The sequence below is a fragment of the Gorilla gorilla genome, chromosome 3, assembly GCF_029281585.2.
Source record: "Gorilla gorilla gorilla isolate KB3781 chromosome 3, NHGRI_mGorGor1-v2.1_pri, whole genome shotgun sequence".
NCBI classification, from domain to species: domain Eukaryota; kingdom Metazoa; phylum Chordata; class Mammalia; order Primates; family Hominidae; genus Gorilla; species Gorilla gorilla.
The window spans coordinates 194,359,133-194,382,414 of NC_073227.2; the positions used below are offsets into that span (position 1 = coordinate 194,359,133).

The 23,282-nt window shown below is 38.0% G+C and overlaps 1 protein-coding gene across 1 annotated transcript; it reads right to left on the bottom strand.

Moving 5' to 3' along the window:
• Window positions 1–1,280: 1,280 nt before the first annotated feature.
• Window positions 1,281–12,460, bottom strand: SCRG1 (stimulator of chondrogenesis 1). Its single transcript, XM_019025961.3, has 3 exons — window positions 12,171–12,460; window positions 4,280–4,535; window positions 1,281–1,514 (listed from the first exon to the last, which is right to left on the bottom strand). The coding sequence occupies exons 2-3, from the start codon at window positions 4,519–4,521 to the stop codon at window positions 1,460–1,462; spliced, it is 297 nt and encodes a 98-aa protein (XP_018881506.1). The 5' UTR covers window positions 4,522–4,535; window positions 12,171–12,460; the 3' UTR covers window positions 1,281–1,459.
• Window positions 12,461–23,282: the final 10,822 nt, after the last annotated feature.

Sequence of the window (23,282 nt, forward strand, 5' to 3'; positions counted from 1 at the left end):
CCCAGATCTTAATAATGGCTGGCACTTAGCAGGCTTTGAATACATTTTTATAACATGAAAGACTTTCTGACATTACCTCTGATGGCAATATGAGTCACATACCTCTTAAGTTATGGGGCATAATCCAAAGCTGTCTCCTCTAACAATCAGAAAATACCTTTGAAGTTCCCTGTTTTATTTACTTTTAAAATGTATGATACTTTTAAATTCTCATCCATTATGTTTCTTTTAATGTGTGTTTTGTTATTCTTAAAAATGGATACTTTAGGAAATGTATCATGGTTTTAAGGATACATCTGTGTGTGGCATATGGGCTTTGGAATTGGAACTCTTTTGAAAATCTGCCTTGATTTTTAGCAAATATCTTAAACTTGAGTTAGCAGCTGAAAAATGGGGCTGAGCATACTTACCTTGAAGGCTTTTGTTGTTGTTTTTTAAGAGAGTAAAATGAAATGTGCTTAAAGTTCTTGGTTTTTGTTTGTTTGTTTGAGACAGAGTCTCACTCTGTGGTTCCATGGTGGAGTTCAGTGGCATCATCTTAGCTCACTGCAGCCTTGAATTTCTGGGCTCGAGTGATCCTCCTGCCTCAGCCTCCCAAATAGCTGGGACTACAGGTGCACGCTGCCATGCAGCTAATTTTTAAATTTTTTTGTAAAGACAGGATCTCACTATGTTGCCCAGGCTGGTCTCAAACTCCTGGACTCAAGTGATCTTCCTGCCTTGGCCTCCCAAAATGCTAGGATTACAGGCATTAGTCACCAGTCCCAGCCTGAAATGTACTTAAAGTTATTAGCATACATAATATACCCTCAAATATTGTTCCCTTTTCCTTTTTTTTTTTTTTTTTTTGAGACAGGGTCTTGCTCTGTCACCCAGGCTAGAGTGCAGTAGTGCAATCATAGCTCACTGCAGACTTGAAATTCTAGATTCAAATAACCCTCTTGAGTAACTAGAACTACAGATGTGGGCACCCACAACCTGCTAATTTTTTAATTTTTTTGTAAAGAGGGGGTCTCACTATGTTGCCCAGGCTGGTCTCTTTTTCCTTCTTACTAGAAAATTTCTAGCTCCCTTCCAAGAATCTCAGCTTATACCTGGTTCTTTCAATATATGGTTAATAACTGTCAACTAAGGACTGAAAGTATTTTCAATCCTTGAGCCATGCCTATGGCTCTTCATCTGGGGGACAGAACTCTTTAACTGAGTATAACGAACACCTCATAGATTACATTTTCTAGGCAAAATTTTTAACCAATGCCAACAATGTCCACAGAGAAAAATTAGATTGAATTAACTTTTATTACTGCTTGTTTAACACAGATTTACTTGTCTTAGACAAGTAAGAATTTATAGAATCTATGCTCTATTGCACTATATAGAAACTAGAAATGCAGTTATACTGATGTAGTGCAGTTTGTGGGAAATCAGGGATGGTGTTCTCCAGAATACATGAAGATTCTCATTGATTGTTGCAAGGAATCACGAAAGAGATCTTTGGTCCAAAGAAGACGTCTCTGAAAGAAAGTAGAGCATCAGTTAAATTCACCTTAAGGCTAAGATATTAGTTATTCTTTTCCAGGTTAAAAATAGACAGTGATTTCCAGGATTTCAGTTATGATTATTCTTTTTAGGTGACTAAAATGTAAAGAGATGAGTGGGAGGACTTGCCACAGAAGCAACAAAGACCAAGAAGATAATCGATTTGTCTACTTTCCCCGCATTTGCCATTGATATCATGCTATCATTTACGAAGAAAAAGAAATATTAGGTAATTTCAAAACTTTGTGGTCATGTATACAATTTCATGTCTCTTATATGAGGATAGGCCATGAAGTTTAAATCTGCAGTTAGGAAACAGAAGATTCAACATTTCTTGTTTATTAAATAAATTTCTAGGTTTTATGGGGAAAGGAGAAATGTTACAAAGCTACTTAACTTTCCCTGGTTGAAAAGATCACATAAAGTAATATATAAAAATGCATGGAATAATACAAAATTATATACAAATGCAAGGTGATATTACAATTATGGCTTATTAGAAATATACTTAGCAGTATTTCTCTTTGATTTTCCCAAAATCAAGTATACCCACACTGCTGTTCTCATCCGTTAACAGACATAATCACAAAATTATATCATAATATAAATGTAAGTCCATTTCAGTAAACTGTTTTCAAGTCATACCAAAAAAAAGCAAACATGGCGTTTTAATATTAGTTGGCATTTCATTTATGTAGTACAGGAAAAATTGTCACTTCATGAGATTAATTAACTCAAGTTCTTGGCATCATTGTTTAGTACAGTGATTCTTAAACTTTACTATGCATTAGAATCACCTGGCAGGTTTGTTAAAACATAATTGCTGGGTCCCGGCCCGGCGCGGTGGCTCACGCCTGTAATCCCAGCACTTTGGGAGGCCAAGGCGGGCGGATCACGAGGTCAGGATATCGAGACCATCCTGACCAACACGGTGAAACCCGTTCTCTACTAAAAATACAAAAAGAATTAGCTGGGCGAGGTGGCAGGCGCCTGTAGTCCCAGCTACTCGAGAGGCTGAGGGAGGAGAATGGCATGAACCAGGGAGGAAGAGCTTCCAGTGAGCCGAGATCGTGCCACTGCACTCCAGCCTGGGCAACAGAGCAAGATTCCGTCTCAAAACAAACAAACAAACAAACAAAAAACCATAATTGCTGGGTCCTACCTCCAGAGTTTCTGATTCAGTAGGTCTGGGGTGGAGTCCAAGGATGGATATGCAATTTTAAAAACTCAGGTGATGCTGAAGCTGCTGTTCTGGGAACCACACTTTGAGAACCAGCTGGCTTGGTAGAAGAAAAATCTGTTCTGAATCAGAACACGTGGGTTCTAATCCCAGTGTTGATATTAGCTAGTTATGTGGGATAGTACTGGTCACTTCAACTCTGCACCTTTCCTTGGTAAGATGGTTATATCTACCTTTTCTATTTCACAGATTTCTTAGAAGGATGAAAATATGATGACATCTGTTGAAAGTAATTTGAAAAAGCTAATTTCAATATGAAATATCCAAGACCATGGGATTTGAAAGATTCCTCAATAACCAAGGGGAAATGATTTTAAAATCAAGAACTAAAAATATTTATGAATTTATCTACCATTATTTTATACCTTTTTTTTGTTTGTTTTTTTGAGATTAAGTCTTGCTTTGTTGCCCAGGCTGGAGTGCAATGGCACGATCTAGGCTCACTGCAACCTCCTCCTCCTGGGTTCAAGTGATTCTCCTGTCTCAGCCTCTCAAGTAGCTGGGATTACAGGCATGTGCCACCATGCCGGGCTAATTTTTTTTGTATTTTTGTAGAGACAGAGTTTCACCACGTATACTTGTATTTTAAGTACAAAACGATAGTAGATAAATCAATAAATATTTAAACTTAAAATATAAATAGAAAACAATGGTAGATAAATTGTCTTGAACTTCTATCTAGTTCATTTCTGGTTAACTTATACATAGAGCTAGAAATTTCTTTTTGACCATTACTAAACTTTTCTGTTCAGTTAATTACTTGATCCATTCACTGAGTTTGTTTGTTGTTGTTGTTCGTTTTTTGTTTTTTTTTTTGAGATGGAGTTTCACTCTTGTCGCCCAGGCTGGAGTGCAATGGTGCAATCTCGGCTCACTGCAACCTCAGCCTCTCAGGTTCAAGCAATTCTCCTGCCTCAGCTTCCTGAGTAGCTGGGATTACAGGCACATGCCACCATGCCCAGCTAATTTTGTATTTTTTTTGTATTTTGTATTTTGCATAGAACGGGGTTTCACCATGTTGGCCAAGCTGATCTCGAACTCCTGACCTCAGGTGATCTGCCCAACTCAGCCTCCTAAAGTGCTGGGATTACAGGCGTGAGCCACCGGGCCCAGCCTCACTGGGGATCTTTTATCTAAAACCTTTTACTGGTTTTCAAGTTGGTTTAAGAGTTCAACCTTGAGACTGACTTCTGCTACTGGTAGATTTTTATTTTTTGGGGGGTAAAAATCAGATGGCAAGTTTAGAATTTAATAGATTGAAGTATTATTTTCTGGATTTAATTTACTTTTATTAAACTCAGCTAAATTCCATTTGAACTTTCATTTAAATGAAAACATTTAGTTCTTTACACAATAGTGATTATTCTAGAAAAGAGCTGGGATTTGAACAGGATTTTACTAAAAGGGTTATTAATTTCAGCAAACCTATTATGAAGATGTAGCTAAAAGTTGTTCTGCATACATTTCCAGGCAATACACTTTGTGATCCCATTTCCTTACTTTGGGCAGCAGAGCAATTCGCTGAAGTTGCAGTAACAGATCATCTCACATCCCTTCCCATCCCAGAAATGATCCTGGACATTGACATCAATCTGTGTCAGGTCAGCTACTCCTTCCGGAAGGTTGTGACAGTTGTGATCTTTTAGTATCTTTCTGTAGCAAGAGAGGCGATTTGCAGGCATGGCTTGAACTCCTAGCAGCAAAGTTAGCCCAATGGTGAAAACAAGTACCATCAATTTCATTTTGGCTTTTGGCCCTGAAATAGAAGAAAGACCAAAATGTGTCAATGTTTGTTTTTTAAAGATAGAATTCATCTGAATGAAGTTCTGTAGCATGCTTATAAACTCTTGGATAGAAAGAATGGGAGTTGGGCTTTTCTACAATCCTGTTTGTGTTTCTCAAAGTGTAGTTTTATGACCATCTATGATAAAAAAACCATTTGGAATATTTGTTAAAAATCAAATGCGCAGGCTTCTGGGCCAGGCACAGTGGCTCATGCCTGTAATCTCAGCATGGGAGGCCTATGTACAAGGATTGCTTGAACCCAGAAGTTTGAGACCAGTCTAAGCAACATAGTAAGACCCTGTATCTACAAAAAATTAAAAAATTAGCCAGGCATGCTGGCATGTGCCTGTAGTCCCAGCTACTCAGGACCACTTGAGCCCAGGAGTTTGAGGCTGCAGTGAACCATGATTGTGCCACTGCTCTACTGGGGGTGGCAGAGTGAGACCTTGACACACATACACAAACACACACACACACAGTCACGCACATGCTGTAGGCAGGGAAGAAGTGTTGGTGGGGGCTGGAATCTGCATTTAAGAAGTACCCAAAGCTATATATACTTTGAACATTCAGTAGAGAACAACTGTTTTTCAAGGTAGTATAAACTCAGGCAAATTTCTAGAACAAATAACATAATTGAGTACAGTGGTTCTTTACCTTACATTATCTTACATCCTAACAACATTGTCAAAGTACCTGGGTCCCATCCTGACAGAAACAAAAAACCCATTTATGTTGATAGTGACAGATGATAGTGTATAGATATATTTATAGTTTGATTGTTTTTTAACTTCCAGAAGTAGTTTAGTACACATTATGGTTGCAAATTTTTAGCAATGCTTGGATTTTTATCCCACATAGACTACTTCCTCTTAGCTGCAGTTGAAAATGAAGGCTTGAATTCCTGCCTTATAATCATCTAGCCTTCCGTGAACTCCTACCATCATGGGGAACTCATTATTAACTAAGTCAACATATCCCATTGATACAGTTCTAACATTTCCCTTATTGTAAAATACTTTTCTGTGGCTTCCACCCACTAATCCTAGTTTGAACCCTGAAGTCATACCAACAATTCTAATTTCTCTTCCAGGAGATAATTTTTCAAGTACAGGATCTGCATAGAAGTATAGAATATTAAATATCTATCTAATTAGACTTCTCTGGTTTCTTTATTAGATGTGAAGAAAATGGAGACTATTGTAGTAAAGGAAGAATAGCAAAATAGTGGAGGAACCAGAATTAGAATCCAGAGCCATTTAGATTTTATCTTGTTAACAGGTGCCAAAGTATCTTTCCTTCCTTGGAAAGAGGGAAAACAGATGGAGGACATTGTACTTGGAAAGAAAACAACATTGTGGAATAGCCAGACATGGTGGCTCACACCTGTAATCCCAGCACTTTGGGAGGCCAAACCCGGCAGATCACCTGAGGTCAGGAGTTTGAAACCAGCCTGCCCAACATGGCAAAACCCTGTCTCTAGTAAAAATACAAAAAGTAGCCAGGCATGGTGGCATGCGCCTGTAATCCCAGCTACTTGGGAGGCTGAGGCATGACAATGGCTTGAACCTGGGAGACAGAGGTTGCAGTGAGCAGAGATCAAGCCACTGCACTCCACCCTGCATGACAGAGCGAGACTCCGTCTCGAAAAAAAAAAAAAAAAGAAAGCAATATTGTGGAATGGACATTTTTGGTATAAAGTTTTTAGTGATTAGGTATCTTTTAAAGGTAAATCATTTTAGATAAGATAATGGATTTTTAAATAAATACATTTATTGCTTTTTTTTCCTTTAGATTAGAAACAAAGTATTTCTTCATACTCCTAAGAGTTTCAGAGTTTCTTTGTCTCACATTCTAATTTGAGTTAGCCATTTTTGGCTTTGGCTATATATTTCCTTAGAATTATCAATATCCAATTTAATTCCTACCTCCAAACATTAGTGAAAGAAAAGACTAAAATGAGATCTACCTCATTTTATATATTTTCAGATTTAATGGAGTAAGACATTGCAGTGTTACAGTGCATCACAATCCAGCATATATAAATGATATCTTCCAATGGGCTTTTTGTAGGTCATGGTTTAAGTGACCTAATATGTGATCTATCATGGAGAATTTTCTGTATGTACTTGAGAAGAATGTATATTCTTCTGCTGTTTAACTGAACGTTCTGTATATGTCTGTTAGGTCCATTTGGTCTATACTGGTGTTGAAGTCCACTCTTTCTTTGCTGATTTTCTGTCTGGTTATTCTAACCATTACTAAAAGTGGAGTATTGCAGTTTCCTACTATTATTGTGTTGCTATTTCTCATTTTAGTTCTGTCAATATTTGTTTTATATATTTATGTGCTCTGATGTTGAGTGTGTATATATTTATAATTGTTATAGCTTCCTGGTGGGTTGACCCTTTCATCATTATACTTTCTTCTTTGTCTCTTGTGACAGTTTTCTACTTATAGTCTATTTTGTCAGATATGAAATAGTCCACTCTGCTTTCTTTTAGTTACCATATGCATGGAGTATCTTTTTTCATTTCTTTACTTTCAGCTTGTGTGTGTCCTTAAATGTTAAGTAAGTCACTTGTAGAAATCATATAGTTATATATTGTTTTTCTTTTTCTTTCAGCTACCCTAAGTCTTTTGATTGGAGAGTTTAATCCATTTACATGTAAAGTAATTATTGATAGGGAAGAATTTACTATTGCCGTTTAGCTTATTGTTTCTAGTTGTCTTGTAATTAGTTCTTTGGTGCTTTTCCCCCCTGCCTTGTCTTCCTTTGTGTTTTGTTGGTTGTTTTTTTCTTTTTCTTCTTCTTCTTTTTTTTTCCGATATGCTTTGATTCCTTTCTCTTTTGTGTAAACTGCTATAGGTATTTCCATTGTGGTTACCATGAGGCTTACATAAAATATTTTATAATTGGCCAGGTGCAGTGGCTCACACCTGTAATCCCAGCACTTTGGGAGGCCGAGGCAGGCAGATCACAAGGTCAGGAGATCGAGACCATCCTGGCTAACACGGTGAAACCCTGTCTCTACTAAAAATACAAAAAATTAGCCGGGCGTGGTGGCGGGCGCCTGTAGTCCCAGCTACTTGGGAGGATGAGGCAGGAGAATCACTTGAACCCAGGAGGCAGAGATTGTAGTGAGCCGAGATCTGTGCCACTGCACCCGAGCCTGGGTGACAGAGAGAGACTCCGTCTCAAAAAAAATATGATAATTATAAGTCTGTTTTGAGGTAATAACAACTTAACTTCAATCACATACAAAAACTCTACACTTTTAATTCTCTCTCACCACACTATGTTATTTGATGTCACAATTTACATCTATTTATATTGTGTATCCATAAACATATTTTAAATTATAGTTATTTTAATACTTTTGTCTTTTAACTTTTATGCTAGAATCAAATGGAATTCAACCACCACCATTTTAGTAATATAGTAGTCAGTATTTGTATATACACTTATCTTTATCAATGAGTTTCATATTTTCTTATGCTATTTTGTTGCATTTAACAATAAAGATGTATAGAGTATTTCCGTATAATTGAAAAGAAATCTTTTTCTTCCATTATGGTCTTTCTATATGTTGTTCTCTCTACCAGGAATGTTCTTTTTTTGGCTGGTTTTTTGAGTTTTAGGTCTCAGTTTAAATGTCATTCCTTCAATGGCCTTTCAGTCTAAGGTAGTTTCAACTTTGTTCTTTCATAGTGCCCTTTTCTTTTCCTTAATGATATTTATCACAATTTAAATGATATATTTGTGAATTTACTCATTTTATGTCTGTCATTCTCATTAGACCGAAGGCTCCATGACAACAATTTATTTTGTTCACTACCATACACCAGTGGCTAATACAATGCTTGGCCCATACTTGAAAAAGAATGATTTTCCAAAAACACATTTTTTATTCTAGGCAAGAGCCTATAGAGTTCTTATGTTGTCTAAAAGAATATATGGACTTCTTGGGCTAACCTAAGGCCTTCCTTTCACTTTGTCTCCATGCCTATCATTTATTCCTGTTCAGCTAGCCAGGCAGTCAAGCCAGTCATCTCTTTAATCCTATGTATGTGTCTCTGCCTTGTTGTTCCTTCTCACCCCTTCCCTTGATATTAATTTCTGACCAAAGCATCCATGAAGGACAAACCTCACACTCACATCTTCTAAGAATCCTTCCCTGATTTCAGACAATACTACTCTCATAGCTCCTTTGCTCTATGTTCCCAAAGCACTTATATATAATCTGTCCTACAAGAACTGTGAATTTGAGTAAATAATGCCTTGTCATTGTCAGCATTTTTATAAGCTGGTTAACCATTTGGAGAATATGACTACAATTGGATATGGGGAGTGGGAAATTCATAGAGCTGATTAATTATTTAGTGAATTGGTTATTATATGAATTTACCTACAGCCAAGAAGGAAGATTGGGAACAATCATAAAGGGCCTAGAAGATATGATAAAGAGTTTAGATTTTATTGAGTATATTAAGAAGCCATTGGAAGATTTTGACAGAACAGTAGCATGATCTGATTTATGCCTTTTTAAAAAATCCCTGGTTGGCCTGTGAAGATGTATTGTGGTGGGACAAGATTGGAAATAGAAGAAAACAGGCTTTTGGTGAGAACTGATGGGATACATGAGGCAAGAGGGAAAGAATCAAGGATGACTCTTGGGCTTTTGGCTTGAATGGTGTTGCCATTTGTTGAACTGAGGAAGAATTGGAAGGAGCCAATTTTGGGGGGAATCCAGGAATGAGTTTTTAGACAAGTTAGGTTTGAGATGCCTGTTAGATATTAAAGTGAAGATGTTGAGTAGGCAGTTGAATGTGAGTCTAAAGATCAGGGGTGAAAATACAAACTTGAGAGTAATGAGGATATTTATTGATAGTATCTATAGCTATGGGTCTGGCAGGGCAGTAAGGGTAGATCCAGAAGAGATGAGGCAAAGGGCTGAGGCCCAGGGCAATTCAATATTCAGAGGACTAGAAGAGGAGATGCCAGCATCAAGGCAGCAAGGACTGTAACTTCTACTTCTTTTGTATTGAAGCAGAGTACCTGTTTCAATGCTGAGCTCACAGTAAGTGTTGAAAAAATTTCCTTCAGTGAAATGAACAAATAAATTGCTGGTAAAATAAGTAAGTAAATTGCCATACCACATACCTCTTCTGTGTTCATGCCAGAGCATAAAATCATTTTTTTGCCACAGTCTAAGTCGCATACTACAATGGAAAGTTCCACACCTAGCAAGTACCTACTGGTAGTTTTGTGTGTGTGTGTGTGTGTGTGTACGCATTATAAATTACATGCTTTGGCCCAGCACAGTGGCTCACACTTGTAATCCCAGCACTCTGGGAGGCCGAGGCGGGCAGATCACGAGGTCAAGAGATTGAGACCATCTTGGCCAACATGGTGAAACCCCATCTCTACTAAAAATACAAAAATTAGCTGAGAGTGGTGTCATGTGACTGTAGTCCCAGCTACTCAGGAGGCTGAGGCAGGAGAATCACTTGAACCGCGGAGGCAGAGGTTGCAGTGAGCCGAGATTGCACCACTGCACTCCAGCCTGCATGACGGAGCCAGACTCCGTCTCAAAAAAAATAAAATAAAATAAAATAAAATAAAATAAAATAAAATAAAATAAAATAAAATAAATTACATGTCTTAAATGCAGACTTCTCTTCTTCCTTTACTTAAGTACAGATAAATAGCTTTAACTATTATTTAGCAAATGGAAAAATTTCTGACCCAGTGTGTTCCTGGGATACATTGGTTGTTGTTTCATTAAAGGATACCAAACTTAATCCTTGGCAATCCATCAAAACCGTATATGTTCAAGTGCCAACAAGAGTGAAATGATTTTGGCCAATTTGAAGAAAATTGGTCTTTTTTTTTTTCTTTTTCAGTTGAGGTACATGTACTTAAAATCCCTCCTGGAATACACCCAAATTACAAAAAAAAAAAACAAAGTTACCTACTAAAAATTAGAAGGAGTGAGCAAGAGAAGCTTAGGTAGTTTTCCATTTTTTTAATTCGATTTTATGTAATTAACATTGTTCCAAATGTTGTATGATACCATTTATATCCTAATAGTGTTGTAAGTTTTAATAGATCATTGCAGAGGATACAGGATTATGAGCAAGACATTTCCAACTAAACAATAAATCATTGCTACCATCCTTTGGTAGGGAGTTGCAAATTTTGATTCTGTCTGAGGGCATTTAGCACAAGCAAGCTTTTGAATGGCTGGAGTTAAATGGAGACTTAAAAAGAAAAATTATCCCATTTAATTGCCAAAACTAACAGGACCATGCAGTTTAAGTGTTCAGACATTTATGGTGCAAATGCTCATACAGGCAGCTGATGTCAGTTCTGGGAACTGGTATTAAGAGCAGTGGCATGAAACAGAGTTGATGAATTAGACAGAAAAGACAGTCCATTTTCGGATTGCTTTCAAAAAAGCAGCAAGAGAGAAGCAAAGCTGCAAAAGCAAATGAAAACGCCAGCTCAGAACTTGACATTTGAAATATCAAAATTATAGTTGGGAGAGATTAAAATTGCTGCCCAGTCTGTGATGTTTTCCACTCATCTCTCTTGGAGGATGAAAATCACTGTTTTTTTAAAGTTCTCTTTTTTTCTTATTAGCTGCCTTAGAAGACGTTTTTGTTAGAATGACTGAGTCCTTAGAAGATGTTTTTGTTAGAATGACTGAGTCCCAAAGTGAAATTTCCCAAAGTATGTGTTAAAGAACAGAAGCAGTATTAAAAAGTGAATAAGCTGCTTAAAGATCCTTAAAACAGACATATCATCTTAAATATCTAAGATACCTTCATCCATAGAAAAACAAAATCCACATCCTCCCTAAAAGTGATCAGGCTTTTAGAGCATGCCAGAAGATGATATTAATATTCAGTCTTGCATCATTCTCCTTCTTTTCCTGGACACAGTAAATCATCATCACTGGAGAAAAGGACCAGCATTTGGGAGAGCTTTTCATAGCCTGTGTAATTAAGTTAAGGAATTTTAAAGAGGAATTTTTCTAAGTCTCAGAGGGAAAAAGTGTTCTCTTTATATTAGCAGTACAGACACTGTTGTGTTCCAAGAATGGACACCAAGGATGAATTCAATGAATTCCCTCTTTGTATCACACATTTGTACCAGTTTCTTTTCAGGAATCAGGATTTTTAAAAGCAAAAAACATTTTCTTTCTTAGATGTTGCAGTAAACTTCATGTAGTGTAGGTAATATAGCTGCTGCATTTAAAACAATCCTGAGGACTGGGATAAGTCCTGTTGTGTCGGACAACATTCAGAGTGAATTTGGGCATTAAATAAATGATAGTGAAGAATCTGCCTCTTTTTAAACCTATAATGAAATGACTTTCCTAGTCAAGAAATATACATTTTCTGTTCTTTTTTAATCTGATTATTTGCCTTTCTACTAGGAAGCATCATATTTTTCAAAGTGCCTGCATCATCTCCTCAGAGGATCTCTGTCTTTCTCTTCTGACTCAACACATACATACATTTCTGCTCTAATCTACAGTAATAGTTTGGAGTAGAACAACTGACATAAGATGTTTTTTATAGAGAAAAAATTACATACCTTTTTCTTCTTTCCTTTTGGTCTTCTTGGCAGAGGATGCTTCTTAAATGCTCACACTCACTGGGTGAGTTTGGGCAAAAGGAGAAGAGAGGAGGTGCTAGAAGGAGCTTCTTTACAAATGAACCTTTGTCTGCCTTGTCTCTGGCCTGGGATCAACAGACTCGCTGCTCCAGCCAGGACTGCGGGGAGGAGGGGAATGGAAGGAGACGAGGCTGCAAGAACTGCCTCCTTTGGAAGTGTTCAGTTTGTTCCAAACCAGGCGAGAACGAACTGAACAGCTTCTTTACAGAGGGAAATAAGTAGTCTATACAAGAACCTCAGGGAGGCAGACTCTGGTAGCAATAAAACATAAAACCTGAGGGATTTTAAAAGAACACAGAATGATTTTTCCCTTAAGAAAAGTGTGTGTGTGTGTGTGTGTGTGTGTGTGTGTCTGTGTGTGTGTCTGTGTGAGAGAGAGAGAGAAGAGGAAAGTGGGGAATGGCTAGCTGCGCACCTCTTCCCCTTTCACAGTTTTCCTAGCCATCTAGATCTGTTACAAAATCTTGGTAGAAGATATGTTCCAATTCACCTTCCATCCCTTCCATTTCTCACCCAAAGAGTCATTACTAGTCAACGGAAAACTAAAATGATGACTAAAAAGAATTGTATTCTGTGCCTTAGAAATAAAGCACAAAAGAAATTTTATTCTGTTTTCAGCAAACTATATTGGAATTCTAGCATCTGTTAACTGTCATTTAGGTTTTTAAAAAATTCGATTAGGAGTAGTGTTTTGGGAATTAGAGATATTATATTGTAATGGAGTTGGAATTATCTAGACAGACAATTGAGGAAAGGGCATTCCAGGTTGAATTACAAAGGCATGAAGGTGAAAAAGGGTGACAACTTCAGAGATTATAGGTGATTTCATTTGGCTAAAACCAAAGATGGTAGGAGATGAAATTTGAGAGATAAGAAGCAGCAAATTGATGAATTACCTCATATGCCATGCTAAAAAAATGTTTTTATCCTGAAGAGGAATGGAAAGATGATGAAAACATATTAAAAAGGATGAAAAACCTGACTGCAGTGTGAAAGAAGGATGGTTTCCTGGGAGGAAAGGAGACTAAAGACAGAAAATACCGGCTTTTGCTGTAGTCCAGTAGAGAAGATAGGAAGGAAAACTGAAAAGACCTGATGACCACTTAAATGTTTATGTTTAGCATAGAGATAGGAAATTTTATTAACTTTCAAAGGCTTGGGCCTTTGGATGATGGTACTGTTAATCATCTAGAAAAAGGATATAAAAGGAAGAACTGTTATTCATCTAGGAAAAAGAATACAAAAGTTTTGGCTGGAGGAGGAGTGGGAAAATAGAAATGAGTTAGTTGGTGAACGTTGAGTTTAAGGAACCCTAAATACAATTGAGAATGTTTAGTAGGCAGTTGGTTAAATAGACCTAGAGCTTAGGAAAAAGCCTGGTCTAGAGAATTAGTTCATCAACCAATCAACTCAATATCAAATAATCTCAACTAAATAACTAATACAGGTATTCAACTAAAAGATAGCCGAAGTCATGGTTGTACCACTAAGAAGTTACTGTGCTCTTACTGTGTGCCAGGCATTTCACACGTCTGAACTCGTTCACTCTCCTTCCAACCCTATGAAGTAGGTACTATTATTAGTCCCATTTTATAAATGAGGGGAACATCAGAGATGTCAGGTAACCCACCCCAAATCACACACACAGGCAGAAAATGGCAAGACCCTGGCAGTGTGTTTCTAGTGTCTTTGTTTCACACCGTTATGCTGTACTGCCCCTTAGAATAGATTATAAAGTTCATGATACGACTGAGAGCAGAATTATTCAAGGAATGGGCAGAGAACTGGGAAGGAAACTGACAAGAGGTAGCCAAAGAAGTAGGAGAAAATTAGGAGAGTGTCATCATGGAAGTTATAGGAAGAGTATTTCAAGAGAATGGAAGTGAATGGAAGGCTGCTGATGACAGCAGTGGTGGGAGAACAACACGTGCACACCCTGATATGAAGGTAGGCAGAGCAAAGTGAAGGTCAATACAACCAGAAGCAGTTTCAGCCCTGACAGAGATCAAATCTCTGCTTGGTCTCCATTTCGCTGAAACTGGAGCAAGTGGCATGGACTTCAGGAAGGGAGATGAGAGGTGTGTGTGCAATGGATTGCACATTTCCTTTGCATATTTATAAACAAGTCTGCTGTGATTCTTACTAAATAAAGATGATGACATACACAGATGGAGTTAATTTGTTTGCATGATTTAAATGTATATAAATATGTGAATATGAGGAGGAAAATGGAAACTAGCCTTTATTCCACTTTAAGAGCTATCCGTCCTGTTTACCTCAGGTAGATCTAAACAGAGGTATGGTGCCAAGGCAAATCAACATTCTCTGTAGATGGATCCTCTCTTTACTCTGTTTTACTCTTATTTCCCTGTGTGTCTAATTCTGTCTAAATTTCCCTTATTGTGTTGCTCATTTTGTCTCCTTGTGTCTGAATTCATAGCTGCTCAAAATTTTTATATTCAGCAACACTGAGATCCATACAATATACTTGGCATTGTGCTTATGAATACTGCCTGTAAGTGGTACACAGCAGCTCTTGGTAATGATCTAATCATCTCTGGATCATGTTCTGAGCCACTTAGGAAAGTTTTCCCCTAAGAAGCACATTTGGACCCTGGCCTCCAAATCCCTTGTGTTTTCAAACATGTGTTTATTACTAGCTGGACTTCCTATCATTTCTAGGAAGAATTATTAAACAATATCAAACTTATAATTGCTTGTCATTCATCCTGATGTCCATTACATGGAGATGTCCTTTTGAGAAGGAGTTCAATTCCAAACCAAGGCCTGCAATCACAGAGTCTGCCTTTGTGGTTTTTAATTTGTGGCTCAAATCTGAAACCACTCTTTGTTTTCCTGTAAATGGAGCCTTAAGGCCTTTTAGTTTTCTTTCCTGATGGGCTGTTACTCAGACCTCTCATCGAACCCGCTTTATGTTGCTCTGAAGACCACCTGTTTCTTTGAGACGGCCTCAGGAGCCTCCCAAAGTGAATCTTTTATGTGACATAGAGCTTCTATTTTAAGTAAAACCATCCAAATGTAATGTACAGATTTCCAGAAAATATGTCCGGCTATGTATTTTTATGTGACGATGATGACGATGGTGATGATGATGGTGATAATGATGATGTGTGTGTTTATTTCTATAGGTGTATGTTATCACTCTTAGGTGCAGTCAGGTTTGTTAGAAATAGAAAATCCTCACAAATTAGTGATAAGACTGATTCATGAGTAGAGAAACATTTTATACAGAATTTAAGCAATTACATTCAAAGTACTGAAATTAAATTTGTAAAGAGATCTAATTAGTATTTCTTTTTTTAAAAAAAAAACTCCCAAAATTGAAAAATTGAGAAAAACACCAAAAAACAGCAAAATCCTTCCAATCAGGTGAAGTCTGAAGAGATGTCTCAGATATAAATAATTTCAGATATCAGACATCTTAAGCTTGTGAGAGAGAGAAAAAAAACATGCATTAGTTCTTCCTCTGATGTTCACCTGGGAGCTCATGCATTCACCCTAATTTAGAATCTGCTGCTCCTCTGTTCCATGATTGACCCCTTTCTCTCATTTCCCTCAGGCTTGACTCCTTCTGGGCTCACTGAGGCTGGCAGTATGGGGAGAAGCAGCAGCTGGTTTAGGCCTTCACAGCTCACATCTTCCCAGGAGAGAGGTAGGACTTTTTTTATGTGAGTATCCTTGACAAAAGGAGCCTCAAAATAATTGCACTTATTGAAAACTAACTCACAATATGCTTGTTGAAATAGTGATGAACTGTGACAAAATCACCTCTTAAAACTATCTTTAAAATCTTTCATCAGTTAAAAAGAAACAAGATATTTTACTAACTTATTTTTGAACTCAGTAAAAGAGTTTCCTCTTTGATTAAAACTATATAAAGTTTCCTTTAAGATATCCACTGAACCTTGGACATTTATGCTTAGAATGGTTTTTGAAAGTGGGTTGAACAACATAACCTCTATTACCCAAACTTAGCTTTATGTTGCTGAAGTGAGACTCAGGAAAACAGGTTCTACTGAGGAATCGTCACTAAGGCCCTTGAAGAGACAGCAGAATCACCAAGTAGCTGTTGTGTAAGAGGGTGAACTGATGCCACCTCCCCTGCAGGGAGAGAAATGCTTCCATGAGGCACTCATATTGGAATGCAATTTCGATGGTATGATGTACTTGGGAATGGCTAGGATTCCCAGATGGGCAACCCTGGCTATAATGGGGATAGCCAGGAGAGTCTTCTTGATCAAATGCTTTTAGTCAGAATATCAAACACAAGCTCTCTTTTCCCTGGGCATAGAGAGTAAGGCACCCACCTTCGTCTGCGCCGCCCTGAGAATTCTGGGCTTTTTAACAGAATTGATACGTAGAGATGGTAAGGTTACTCATGTAACCATGAGTAACATGATTTTCAATGCTGCAGAAATAAAGTCAGAAAAACGAACATCAGGAGAGATCTGTGTCCAAGAAAACTATCCACTTTTAGGAGCCCATGGAATAGTTAGAATGAATGGTAATGTTAATATGAAAATAAACTTTGGCAGGAAAAGAGGCCAAGAAGGAAAGGAACATGAAAATAACCTTTTGAGTTTCCTGGCAGTCTCTAAGGGGCATTGGACTGGTCCATGGAATCACAGCCCAGAGCCTAGCAATAATTTTATGATTTGTTGGAGACAACCTACTCACTTACCAAACCTAGAAAGATGGAAAGATTGACTAAGTGTGTCAACGTGTATTCTTTTGTAGGTCCTGAGTTATTGCCCTAATCTTCTCAAAGCTGTTTCACAGACACAAGCATCTGGTGAGTTGATAATGTTAATGATAATAGCAATGATACTAGTAATAATAATGCTATTAACTGCATTGCCAAGTGTGCTAAACATTTTGCAAATGTTGTCTTATTTAGTACACGCAACTTACTTACATGAGGTAGTTTCCAGATGGGGGAACTGGGGTTCAAAAAAATTAAGCACTTGGCCAAGATTACACAGCTGGTAAGTAGTGGAGCACAAACTGGAAACCAAGACAAAACTGTGCTCTTAGCCTGCTGCCACAATAAATAGCAAAAGAAATAGAATGAGAAATTGGAGAACCTAAAATAACAGTACCTTTTTAAAAAATTGTAGCCCATAATTTGAATGTGCATGAATCACACCTGCTCTCTGTGAGCCACAGAGTCCTCTCTCTTTTACTGTGTTTCCTCCATCCATCTTCTGTTCATATTTGGCTTGAAACAGTTCTTACCTAGACAGTCAGAAACTTAAAGCAGCTGAATGGTGTTTTCTACAAGTCAGATATGGAAAGTTGCCAAAATATCAGTCCTTGGGACAGAGTTTTTAAGTGATTATAATTCTAGGAGTAAAACCAGTCACTCAGTAAATATTTGTTAAATGAATGAATGAGTTAATGAATAAATGAGTGAGGGGATTAGATTCTTGGGTACAGGAGAGGTTCTTGGGAAGTAATCATTCATAATTATTTATTGTGTGTCTGCTGTGTACCATGAATGATATTGCAGTGTCGCTGAAGGCAAAGTTCAGCAACTGATCACTATTTCCTCAAGGTCCTCTCCAAAGCACAAGCTACTTGGCCAGCCTGGCTGCTGAGTCCTAATGTAAACCCTCAGTCTTCTCCCTTGTAAAATAAGGGGTTTAATTGATTGTTTTTATTGCTCCTTCTACTTCCCATTTTTCTATGAGTATATGATTCTAAATATCATTTTTAAACAAACATTTTTATTTTAAAATAGTTTTTCATTTACAGAAAAACTGTTAGCTTAGTACAGAGACTTCCTATATACCCTATATCCAGTTTCCTCTATTATTTAACTCTTATATTAGTGTGGTCCATTTTTTATAATTAATAAATCTACATTAATACATTATTATTAACTAAAGTTCATACTTTATGTATTTTTACTTAGTTTTTACCTTTTCTGTTGCGGGATCCCCTGCCCAGAACACCACATTACATTTAGTTGTAGTGTCTCTTCAGGCTCCTCAGTGTCTCCGACTTTGCCTGTTTTTGATGACTTTGACCGTTTTGAGGAATACTGGTCAAGTGTTTTGTAGAATGCCTCTCAACTTAGATCTGTCTAATATTGGTCTTATGGTTAAACTTGGGTTATGTGTTTGTAGAAAGAGGACCACAGAGTTAAAGTGCCATTTCCATCATGTCATATCACACATGAACATACAGGTCAGGAACGTGACTTATCACTATTGATTTAACTTCAATCACCTGGCTCAAGTCGTTTTCGTTATGTGGCTCCACTGCACATTTACTCTTTTTCTCCCCCTTTCCATAGTACACTCTGTGGAAGGAAGTCCCTATGCATGGTCCATATGTAAGGAGTGGGAAGTTATGCTCTACCTCTTTGAGGGCGGAGTAACTACATAAATTTTGGAGAATTTTTCTTCACATGAAATTTGTCCATCGTTGCTTATTTATTTACTTGTATTAGGATGAACTCATGTATATTTATTCTATACTTTGGATTATTTTATACTTTGGATTAAAATATTCCTTGCTCAAACTGTCCCAGCTTTTGCCTTTAGGGGCTCCTTTAGTTGCCTCTTGTGTCTCTATGGCATGCCCCATCAAGGTCGTGGTTTTTGGTTTGGTTTTGTTTTTGTGCACTTTCTTCCTTTCCGGCACTAAAAGATTGCTCCAGGCTCATCTTGTGTATTTCCTGTCCCAGTACTAGAATCAGCCATTTCTCCAAGGAGCCCTGGTTCCTTTCATTGAAGAATAAATTAGAAACCAAGATCTGGGAGCTAGATGTGCTCATTAGTACTGGTGTGTCATAGCTTCTCATTCCTCTCAGCTGACAGAGCAAGGAAATATACTGTGTATACCAACCTGTGTAAATACACATATCTATGAATATTGCTATGCATAACTGTCTGTATCTACAACAACCTAAACATGAGTTTATTCTGATGCCTCCGACTCTAATCCTTTACTACGTGAATCATTTGAGCCTCCTCCTCTTGCTCATCTGTAACCTCCTGCTCCAGCAGTGGGAACCTAACTCCTACTATCAGCCACTTATTTAATTGTTCATTTCCAGTATACATGTATAGCAGCATCGGAATTATTGGCACATACTTCATGGTAAACAATTTTATCAGCTAGAGTACAGTGTTTATATACGGTGTCTTTCACCTTTAGTTTGACAGACTCCACTCATTTCCAAAGTTACATAGGTCTGCAACTTCCCCCTCACTACGCCTTTCAGTGAGGTTGTTTCATACATGAGTAATAAAGTTAGATTGTTTTGTCACATTCTGTTTTTATCCTGGGATTGTCCAACCTCCTAAATAATTGTTCGTAATTTGCATGTATTAAGGTTCAGTCTTTGTGCTGAAAAGGTCTATGGGTTTTGACAAGCACATAGTGTCTTGTACATACCATTACATTATGATACAGAATAGTCTCTCTGCCCTAAAATATCTCCTGTGGTTTACCTATTCAACCCTCCCCTCCCTCCTACCCTGAACTCCTGGCAGCCATTGATCTTTTTACCATCTCTATAGTTTTACCCCTTCTAGAATGTCATATAATTGGAATCATGTAGTATGTAGCCATTACATACTGGCTTTTTTCACTTAGCAATATACATTTAAGATTCATCTATGTATTTTCATGGCTTGATAATTTCTTTTTATCACTGAATAATATTCCATTGTATAGATATACCAGTTTGTTTATACTTTCACTTGTTGGAGGACATCTTGGTTGCTTACAGTTTTGGAAATTAAGAACAGAGGTGCACGCTGGGCATGGTGGCTCACGCCTGTAATCTCAGCACTTTGGGAGGATGAGATGGGTGGATCATCTGAGGTCAGGAGTTTGAGACCAGCCTGGCCAACATGGTGAAACCCTGTCTCTACTAAAAATACAAAAAATTAGCCAGGCATGGGGGCACATGCCTGTGATCCTAGCTGCTCAGGAGGCTGAGACAGGAGAATTGTTTGAACCTGGGAGGCAGAGGTTGCAGTGAGCTGAGATCATGCCACTGTATTCTAGCCTGGGCGACAGAGCGAGATCCATCTCAAAAAAAAAAAAAAAAAAAAATAGAGGTGCTGGGGCTGGATGCGGTGGCTCACGCTTGTAATCCCAGCACTTTAGGAGGCCGAGGTCACCTGAGGGCAGGAGTTTGAGACCAGCCTGACCAACATGGTGAAACTCCATCTGTACTAAAAATACAAAAATACATAAAAAAAAAAAAAATTAGCCGCGCATGGTGGCCAGCGCCCTGTAGTCCCAGCTACTGGAGAGGCTGAGGCAGAAGAATCACTTGAACTTGGGAGGTGGAAGTTGCAGTGAGCCGAGATAGCGCCACTGTACTCCAGCCTGGGCAACAGAGTGAGACTTTGTTTAAAAAAAAAAAAAAGAGAATAGAGGTGCTATAAATATTTGTATGCAGGTTTTGTGTGGACATAGTTTTCAATATCTTTTTAACATTTATTTTTCAGGTCAATTAAAATCATTATTTGTAATAATCTAGCCTTTATGCAGCTTCTCAAATATAGCTATTTTAAAAATAATAAACACATTCATATAATAAATCCATTCAGAATCAGACACCATTTTGTATAAAAGTGTAAACAATGAACCTGCAATTATTTTATGGAATAAGATAACTTTAGGGCAGTTTAGCAGTATTTCATTTAACATTCTTTGAAATTTGAGCAGACCTGTGGTCTATGGAAGCTGTTTCTTTTACACTGCAAACAGAGAAATTTATAGGTGTTAAATTTGCTATAAAATTGTTCCTTTATTGCTCCTTTACTAATAAAACATATTAAAAATTACATATTTGGAAATCTAAATAAAAGCATTTTCAAACTGAAACAATAAATACAACACAGTATTAGATAACTAAAACTTGCTCCCTTTATGTGTATACATATCAGATAGGACACATGAAATGCCAGGAAATAGGCAATGATGATATTTTCTCTGGATATTTAATCTCTAAACACATGAAATATATTACATACAGTATAATCTTGATGAAATATAACTTGTTATTCCAGAGGATTGGGTATGTGTTAGAGAGTCACCTATGTCCACTGAAAGTATAAAGCATAGCAACAATTCTACGAAAAAAACCCACACCTTTCTATAACACTGTCTTCTATCAAATGACAATTTGATCAAATTAATCTTTGCCTTTAATACTAATATTCTAAATAAGCCTCCTTCTTTGGGGGTGAATTAAAAAAAATTGCCCCTGGATTGTTACTACCTTACAGAATTTTTACTATGCTTCCACACTCTATGTTAGTGACTCGTGTTGATTGGTCCAGTATGGCTCAAGTGTACATATCTTGACATTAGAAAGATTTAACAATTTTAAGTGATTTATTATGTGTCTTAAGCTATCTTATGTCTATGGTTTATTTTATGTGTTAAGTTACTTTATGTAAAATATTTGAGAAAATAGAGAAGGATAAGTATCTGAGAATGAAGGGTTTAAGAATATCACACAAGTTCAATGTCTTTCCCCTCCCCATAGAAATTTTGACCATTTTAGTGTCAGAAAATTAATGAGTCTGCTAGGCGCGGTGGCTCACGCTTGTAATCCCAGCATTTTGGGAGCCTGAGGCAGGCGGATCATGAAGTCAGGAGATTGAGACCATCCTGGCTAACACGGTGAAACCCCGTCTCTACTAAAAATACAAAAAATTAGCCGGATGTGGCGGCGGGCGCCTGTAGTCCCAGCTACTCCGGAGGCTGAGGCAGGAGAATGGCGTGAACCCGGAGGCAGAGCTTGCAGTGAGCCGAGATCGCGCCACTGCACTCCGGCCTGGGCGAAAGAGCAAGACTCAGTCTCAAAAAAAAAAAAAGAAAAGAAAAAGAAAATTAATAAGTCTAAAGCTATCTCAGCAAATAATGGGATTTTCTTTCCTGACCTAAAAGGTTCTGAGATTTCTCCATTAGAAGCCTGCCTCACTGAGAGGTGAGGACTTTTTAACCAATAAGCCTGGAGGTTTTAGGGCTTTAGTTTAGCATAAGGAATTCAGGAGAGAATCCCTGGGAATGTGATTCTCCCTGAAGCAAGTCACATGTTATGATGCATTAGATGGGAGCTTCTGTGGTAGACCATGTCCCTCTGAACATTATAACAGGGGAAGTCTTCCTTCTACCTCTTTTTTCATACCCCTTCCCTGTGTGACAGAGGGCCCTTCAGATGCTTAGCTGCCTCTCCTATTCTAGGATCTCTTTCTGTCCTTTGATTTTCATCTTTATCTCTCTTTCTCCATGTCTCGTCCTATCCTTTTGCTCCCATGAAACTATTTGTGCTATACTCTGTATCCTTCCAGGTTGTGACTCATGTCCCATTTGAAGCTGGAGAAGCAGCAAGATAGACTAAGATATGAATTCCCTGGATCTGCGTTGGTAGTTCCCTGCATACTTTTTTTTTTTTTTTTTTTTTTGAGACAGAGTCTCGCTCTGTTGCCCATGCTGGAGTGCAATGGCACAATCTCAGCTCACTGCAATCTCTGCCTCCCAGGCTCAAGTGATTCTCCTGCCTCAGCCTCCCAAGTACCTGCGATTACAGTCACACACCACTGCACCCAGCTAATTTTTGTATTTTTAGTAGAGACAGGGTTTCACCATGTTGCCCAGGCTGGTCTTAAACTCCTGACCTCAAGTGATCCATCCACCTCGGCCTCCCAAAGTTCTGGGATTACAGGTGTGAGCCACTGCATCCAGCCTCCCTGCATACTCTTAAGTATGCCAATATTAGGTGAGTGGATATACATGTCACTGGAAAAAGAACATTTTGTGGCCTTACAATGGATGTTCTTTTCAGTATCCCCCTGACATGGCAAAACAAACTTACCGAGTGCTAAAGATCCTCCAGGAGGAAAGGGATGATGACCTGGGGAAGGGATTTCCGTCCCATTTGAGATTCAACCTAGGTAAAACTTTCTGAAGGGCTAAGATAGCTCTGACTGAGGTCTCCCAAGAAGAGAGAGTCTGGCTCAGTGACAGGTTCAACAC